Source organism: Chrysochloris asiatica, unplaced genomic scaffold (assembly GCF_000296735.1).
Source record: "Chrysochloris asiatica unplaced genomic scaffold, ChrAsi1.0 scaffold00087, whole genome shotgun sequence".
Lineage (NCBI taxonomy): Eukaryota > Metazoa > Chordata > Mammalia > Afrosoricida > Chrysochloridae > Chrysochloris > Chrysochloris asiatica.
In genome coordinates this window covers 852,364-860,585 of record NW_006408605.1, presented here as the reverse complement: position 1 = coordinate 860,585, position 8,222 = coordinate 852,364, and the positions used below count along the sequence as shown (strand labels likewise).

Here is an 8,222-nt window from a genome sequence, read left to right as displayed (position 1 = left end):
ACCCATGCAGGGTCGTTATGAGTCAGAACCGATGCCACGGCACACCACCACCACTACTACCAATGAGGGAATTGATCAATTTAGCCATCCATTAGACTTAAAATGAGTCATCCCAAAAGTAGAAAGAAGGGCCCTCACTACCACCAAGAAAGCCTAACTAGGAGAAGTGCACATGCTTTGGATCACAGATCCCTGGGCTGAAAACCTCCTAGACCCAGGAGACAAAATGTGCTGTTAACACTAGAGACGGCACCAAGCAGCAGTTCAGAAATAGCATCAGCAAAGGCAGCAAAACCAGCAGGTTAGTAGGAGATGGCTTCCTGACCCACAGACTGAGTGAGTTGAGCACATTTGGGCAGAAGATTTGCTAGCAGAGTGGCATACCTCCATGCACTTGGCAGAGCTAGGCTTGAAACCCACAGAGTGAGAGAGCTGTGTGCCTGCCAGCAGAGGCTTACTGGCAGAGTGGGGTGCCTCTGGGCACTTACCAATGGAGCTAAAGAGCTTTGTAACACTTGTTCAAGCAAGGAAGAGTCTGGAACTAAACTCACCCCTAGATACCAACTTTCAGCCAAACAATAGAAAGGCCTAGAAAGTGAATACTAGGGAGGGGAAAGCCCTAACTAGAGAGTTGTTGTTGTTGTTGTTGTTGTTAGGTGTCGTGGAAAAGATGAGGCTTTCTGTTCCCACAAAGATTTACAGTCTCAGAAACTCTATACAGGGTCATAATAAATCAGACCTGACTCAATGGCACTTAACAATACAACAAATACATCCAATTCTCTCCATCTCTACTAACACTCTTCAGTCCTGGCCTCAGGCATCTCTCATCTGGAAAACTGCTGTAGGTACCTGACTGGTCTCCCTGGTGTGTCCTCTCTCACCCCTCCAGACCATGTTCCTCACAGCAACCACAGTGGAACAGAGTTCAAAGGCAAATCTTATCAGGTTAAATCTGCTATACCTTTTCAATGGCTCCCGGGACCTGTAAATGAATTGCATTCTACAGCATAACTACCCAGTTCCACATGATGTGGTCACTGCACACTCACCTGGTGCTACCCAGATGTCTCTGGTCCCCATCTACCTCAGTCATCAAGACAGGGCTGTTTCTCTACCATGAAGTCCGCTGCCATAGATTAAGCTGTGCCCCCTCCCCCCCAAAAAAAATGTGTCAACTTGGCTAGGACTGTGTGATTGTCCTGCATTTCGTGGTATATGCTGTAAATCTTAACCTATGGTGTAGCACTGGAGGATACGCACTGGACCACAAAGTCAGTTTGAACCACAAAATCAGTAGTTGAAACTCACCAGCCGCTCCTCAGAAACCCTATGCAGGCTCACTATGGGTTGGCACTGACTCGATAGCACTTAACAACAACAACAAAGAACATGCAAAGCTTGCTTACAATAATGCACAAAAAACACTAAATGCAAGCCCTGGCACTTAGTGAGTGCATTTACAGATAGTTACTGTGTTTTTATCCCTCACCCTTCTCTCTGCTCAGCAATATTCTGCCTCTTCCTCTCCTCCCAGAACACCCCCTCAAAAAAAAGGAAAGACCTGCCTAAGCCTGCACAGGTCTGAATGGCAAGTATCATCAAAGGCTCTGGACTTCAGTAGGGCTGTGAGGAAACAGTAAGTAAGGCTTTCTATTCCCATCTCTCCCCCACCTCCAGTCATGCCTCCAAGGCCGCTGGTGCCCTACTTCTGACAGGGATCCTGAGAGCATGTCCTGGCAGGCAGGTCACCCTGTGAGTCTCTTGTGTTTGTCTGGTCTGTACTTCACACAGACTTCTGAGTAAGAGTGGCCTTCTTAATGTGTTAAGGGTGCTGAGAAAAGCATGGGCTCTGGACTCAGAGTGACATGCTGTCATTTAACAGAGTGTCAATTTGGACAAATTACTTAATCCTCTCTGAGCCTCAGCAATTTAATCTGTAAAATGGGGATACTAACAGAATCTATCTTAGAGAAAATGATGTAAGACACTTTGCACTGACACTATGCACTGTCCTTAACGCCTGTGGAAGAGCCTCGAAAATCTAGCTGGCCTAGGACAGGCTTCTGCCCAAGGTGCAGACAGAGCTCCATTATGGATTGTAATAACCAACCCATTGCCATCAAATGGATTCCAACTCATAGCAACCCAGAGGACAGAAGAGAAGGGCTTCTGAGAGCTCCTGACTCTTTACAGGAGCCAGAAGCCTCGTCTTTCTCCCATGGAGCAGCTGGTGGGTTTAGCACCAATTAATGGAATTATCAGCCCAACACTTAACCCACTGTGCCACTAGGATTCCTGATAGACTTGAAAAATAAGAGGCATTCAAGCCCAGATCACAGTAAAGGTTAATATGCTTATTCAGGGAGGCTGAGGAAGACAAAAGGCAGAACTGCAGCAGCTCTCCGAAAGAATGTTTTTGTACAAGCTGTCTCTATCCTTGAAAGACAAGTAAAGTCATTTTACAAAATGCTTCCACAGGCTAGCTCCAGAACAGGAAGTTTACAAATTGATATGTAATTTCTAGCTATTAATGTATGGCTCTAGGTTACTGTTTCCCTAAACTGCTCCTCTATAAAAGTCCTTCTCAGTTTCCGTACCAAGCAGGATCAAGGGATGGTCCCAGAACTCTGAACCACATATAAAGGAATATTTAGAAGGTTGGAAGGCTTACAGCTAGGAGAATTTGTAGCAGAAGCAAGAAAACCATTGCTTTCTAATTCAAGACGCTCAGCTGCTCCCAGAGCCGCCATCTTGGGCAATACCAAACAGAGGATCAGAGCAGCCATGGACACCTGACAGAACTGCAAAGATGAAGGTGTGGACATTCTTTTTCTCTTGTACCTGTTCATTGGTCTCTCTCTCTGTCTGCGCACCTCCATTCTGGTGACTAGAGGGGGTGCCTGAGCAAGTGGACACCCCACCCCCACTCCTGGAGGTTCTACTATGCATGCACAGCGAATTCCTCGAAATTTAAAGCAACGGTTTCCACTTAAAACCAAACAGCAACGCAAAACGGCCACAGCCAGCCCTGAACTGTTTATCACTAGGAAAAAGGCTTGAATGGGGATAGTGGAGTGGGACAGGAAGACTAAAAAGGAAACAGGCAGAAAATTAAATCCTGAGTTACGTCACAATGACCAACAGTGGCATCTTGAAATTTCTCAGGAAGAAGAGGGAAAAGGGAAGCCCATCTCCTGATCACATCTACCTGGAGGCAATCAGAGAGCATAAAAAATACCAACATACACACACATCTAAGTATTAAGGCCACAGATAACTCCTGAATATGCCTCTAAAACAGAAACAGATGACCGTATCAGCACATGTCCAGACGAGATAAAGTGACTGAGACAAACGAGCTGGAAGTCAACCTACACTCCATACTGGAAAATGGGCAGGCTTTGGAAATGCCTAAGAAGGAATTCAGAAAAATGATTATAAAAAGTATCAAAATACTATACAAGAAAGTATAGAAGTCAGGAAAAAGTCACAAAAGCGCTACAGGAACAATCAAATAAAATAGATACAGCATTGGAAACAATTCAAAACCTATAGAAAGAGGTCCAAATGATTAATAATAGAATATCAGAAAGGGCAAAGGAGTAGAACTGAAGAGACAGAAGCCAGAAATAGTGAGCTAGAAGATAAATCTCTCAACACTACTAAGACAGAAGCGCAAGCACAAAAAAGGACAAAAAAAATCTGAAGAAGGCTTAAAATTCATGTTGGACAACTTGAAGAGGTATAGCTTAAGAATTATTGGCATTCCAGAACAGGATGAATCGTACAAGTCCACAGAGGCGATAGTTGAAGAGCTGCTGGAAGAAAATTTCCCTAACATCCTGAAAAGCGAAAAGATAAGCGTTCAAGAAGTTCAAAGAACCCCAGGAAGGATAGATCCTAAAAGACAATCACCAAGACATAAAATAATCAAGCTCGCCAAAATCAAATATAAGGTCAGAATCCTGAAAGCAGCTAGAGAAAAGAGAAGTGTATCATGTAAAGGCAAGCAAATCAGATTAAGCTTAGATCTCTCAACAGAAACCATTCAGGCAAGAAAGCAATGGGGAGACATATATAAAACTCTGAAAGAAAAAATCTGCCACCCAAGAATCCTCTACCCAGCAAAGCTGTCAACCAAATGTGACAGTGTAATCAAAACATTCCAGGATAGGGATTTTGCCAAAGCTAACCTTGCTATGAGTAACATCCTAAAGGAAGTTCTGTGGACTGAGAACCAACAAGAACAGACAACAACAAGAGAATGACGTACGTGGCAGCATCACCCTGAACTCAATCGACAAATGGAAGAGTCAAGAACAGAATAAAATTATAAGAACAGAGGATAAGGGTAGTCAATCTATGATCAAAGCAATTACAGCGTGAAAGAAGGTAAACACAGAGGAACAGAGATCCAGGTGGTGAGACGGTCAGGTAGATTACAGGATAAACTAGACTGTCTTAAATGGAGGAAAGAGTTGGTGGAATATAAGGCAACCACAACAGTGGGGTTGGGGTGGGGGGCTTAGTTTGGGTGTTGGGGAGGGCAATACAAGAAGGGGGAGGATGCAGAAGAACAAGATAGATAGGGGAACACTGAGACAGGTTTGCATGGCCTAAAGGGGGACAGCGGTAAATAGTGATACATGCTCAACCTTAGACCAACAGGGCTCTGGGATACAGAAATCTAGGTATAGTTTGAAGAGGGTAAAAATACTAAGATGCCTGACTGTCTTATGAATATTGTTTTCCCTTGCCTACTATTGTAAAATAGAGTGTAAAATATTTACTAAAATAAAATATAAAATAGAGTGTAAAAATATTTACTATTGTAAAATAGAGTGGGATAGAAAGGAATATTGGGAAAAATGATGACAGAAATCTTGTTAGCCGTCTTCAGCCTATAACTGATTAGAATACCTAAAAGGGGTTCTAGAACTTGCCCAGTTAAATAGGCCTCTCGCAAAGCCTTTGCAGAGTACATGACCTTAGGTAGAATCCGGAGTCCCATCCAGAACCTTATGAGGTGGGACATTCCCACTAGTAAGGATAAGCAGACCAGCCTGGAAAAGCTAGAGCGACAGAAGATACATCTTCAAAGAAAGATCATCAGGAAAAACCCAAAACAAAAATGTCAGCATAACTATCTACTACAAGAATAAGCAAACTGTTCGCCAGGAAGCCATTAAGGCAAGCAATCACGTTCCTTCAGGACAAACTCCCCTCTAAGACTGAAATTCAAAGAGAACACACAAACAGGCATGTAAGCTTGCTGGCGACCACACTGGTCTACTGGTGAGTGGAAGAGGGGGAAAGGCAGCAATGAAGAAATGGACTGAGTTCAACCACAGTCCATTGACTCCCGTTGACCTGGAGTTGAAAGAGAGAAGAGGAAGGGCTGGTTGGTCTAAAGTGTGGTGAGACCTGAGAACACTTGAGCCCATGGACAAGGACATAGCCACAGATGGCTAGAGTGGAGAGTGAAGCATCCAGCTGATATAAAGTGAGGGGAGAGGCACAAGAACACCCAAACCTGCCGACAGTACCCATTTGACCTAGCCTCGATGGCTCGATAATCCATCAGAACTTGTCTAGAGGAAGATAAGGGAAACAAGGGTAAACTGCTACAATTTGATGAATCTGACCTATACTCATGGAGGTAGTAACTCTAAATACCAACAAAGAGGGAAGGAGTCTTTACATCAAGTAACAATGCTATCCTATCCGCTCCGTACACAGCGTAGATGGTGGTGGTGGTTTGTGCCATGGAGTCAGTTCCAACTCATAGTGACCCTGTATAGGGTTTCCGAGGCTGTAAATCTTTACGAGAGCAGAAAGCCTCATTTTCCTCCCGTGGAACAGCTTGTAGTTTCGAACTGCTGACCTTTAGGTTCACAGCCCGATCGAAACCACTACGCTAACAGAGCTCCTTACAGGGTAGAAAGGGACAGGCAACTTAGACATTGGCTACCTAAAATGAGGGAGCGATAAAAGCACAAAGTGACTGGCTTACAAGATTTCGAGAGGGAGTTTAGTTTAAGAATGTGGGAGGAAGAAAGAGTCCCCTGTCTGGTGAAAAGAGATGGGGATAAGATTCGCTAAGATTCAATGGTGAATAATTATCATGACTAATTGCGACTGTCACAATTGTAAAGGCAGAAGTTTTGTAACAAAAAAAGGGGCGTGGTTAATCTTACAGTCCAGAAACAGAGGACCCTAGGACCATCAAGAAAGGAATGCACAAATAGAATGCAGGACCTTATCCAGAGAAGCAGCAGCGCCAGAGATGGAGGCAGAGATGGGGGCATGGAGAGAGGCAGCAGCTGAGTACTCTAGATTCATGGGAAGAGAGGGGCTGAGAGCTGGTGGCCAGGAGACTGATTTGTTGAAGGTGCCCTTTGGAGGTGTAAATTACTATATATGCCTGAGTGTTGTTTTTTAAAAAAAAAATCTAAAGTGAATAGAGAGAAATATTGTTAACTGATGGTACATGGTGGGGATTATAATCATTGTAATGAAACAAGGTGCATGATTTGTTGAATGTGAAACTGATGATATGCCCTGTAAACTTTCACTCAATCCACAATAAAAACCTTAAAAAAAAAAAAAGAGGAAGGCCGTCAATGAGACGGACTGGGGGGTGGGGTGGAGCTGCACCAATGAGCTCCAAAATAGCAAAGATTTTGGAGATGACACAGGACTGGACAGTGTTTCATTCTATTAGCTACAGGGTCACCAAGAGTCAGAACCGACTCAACAACACTTAACAACAATATGCTAAGATTATTATTATTACTTATAAAGTGCTCAGCACACGCTATCCCATAGTAAACGAACAATACACGATCACTCCTAACTAAACAGATGTTTTTGCCTTCGAAGGCCAGAGATTTACCCGATAGCCAAGGGTGGACGCGGGCGGACCTCTACCATCGTCACAAGCCGCTAGCGCACCCGGGGAGAGAAAGAGATCTGGACTACAAGGGAAAAGCGCCTGGAGGAACGCCAACAGCTAAGGCGCGCATCACTGGTCTTCACTCAGGTAAGAGCCCCGCCCCGCTAGACCTCCACCTCTACGCGTAAATCACGCACCGCCGCCGGTCACCACCCGCCGCCGACCCTCTCCCGAACTTACCTTCCAAGCCGCGGACGGGCGGCCCGAGTACCCACAACACCACCGGCCACCAGCTGAAGAGCCTCATAGCGCGGGGCGGGTGGCCACCGGGACCAATTCCCAGGCCGTAAAGCAACTAACGCACAGCGACGCGAATCGCGCTCCCGACCCGAGGAAATCCTGGGGCGGAGAGCCAGGGAGCGCGGGCGTGACCCGCGCCGTCATATTAGCAGCTCGCTGTCGCCGCGGGCGCCATCTTTGAGGCGGGCATCCAACCTCTGGCCAGGGTCCAGTAGTTGGCGCTGTTCAAGGCGAACTTTCTGGAATCCCCAATTCCAGGCCTGAGCTCTGGCAAAGAAGCCTTCCGCCTTCCCATGCCAACTGCTGGCAGCACTCACTGCGCCCGACCAGGGAGGGTGCCCACTCTTGGTTCCCGAGCCGATAAAACCCAGAAGTTTCCTTGTTTGATGCCCCATCCAGTTACAGAACTTTTGGAGAACTCAAATCTTGAAATCCTTGCCTTGGTCTACTCTATATGTGCTAGATTAAATTCAGGATAACCAGGTAAAGTTTAATTTCACATGTAACAATAAGGAATTAGAGTATAAGAGACATACTAAAATTTAAATTTAACTGAACTTCCTGGTTGTTGTTGTTAAGTGCCATTGAGTGGGTACCGACCCACAGTAACCTTAATATGCACAGCAGAATGAAACACTGCCCTGTCCTGGGGCAACTTCACTACTGTTGCCACGCTGGAGTCCATCAATGCTGCCACTTAGCCATTCCATCTTGTTGGGGGTCATCCTCTTTTTCTCTGACCGTCCACCATACCAAACATGATATCCTTCTCCAGCGATAGGTCCCTCCTGACAATATGTCCAAAGTGTGAGAGATGAAGTTTGGCCATCTTGGCCTCCAAGGAGCACTCTGGCTGCACCTCTTCCAAAACGGATCTATTGGTTCTTTTGGCAGCCCAGAGTACTTTCAATATTCTCCAACACCATTTTTCAAAAGCATCAATTCTTCTATGGTCTTCCTTATTCACTGTCCAGCTTTCACATGCATATGAGGTTATTGAAAATACCATGGCTTGGGTCAGGTG

At 45.3% G+C, this 8,222-nt stretch overlaps 1 protein-coding gene across 1 annotated transcript in view; it reads right to left on the bottom strand.

Annotated features, from left to right (window-relative positions):
* The window catches only part of TXNDC15 (thioredoxin domain containing 15), an 18,897-nt gene extending 11,555 nt beyond the window's left edge, over positions 1-7,342 (bottom strand). The window contains exons 1-2 of the mRNA XM_006866208.1: positions 7,337-7,342; positions 7,139-7,253 (exon numbers count right to left, since the gene is read on the bottom strand). Coding sequence (XP_006866270.1) covers positions 7,139-7,253; positions 7,337-7,342 — 121 coding nt within the window. The remainder of the gene's footprint in view (positions 1-7,138; positions 7,254-7,336) is intronic.
* Between the last annotated feature and the right edge of the window lie 880 nt (positions 7,343-8,222).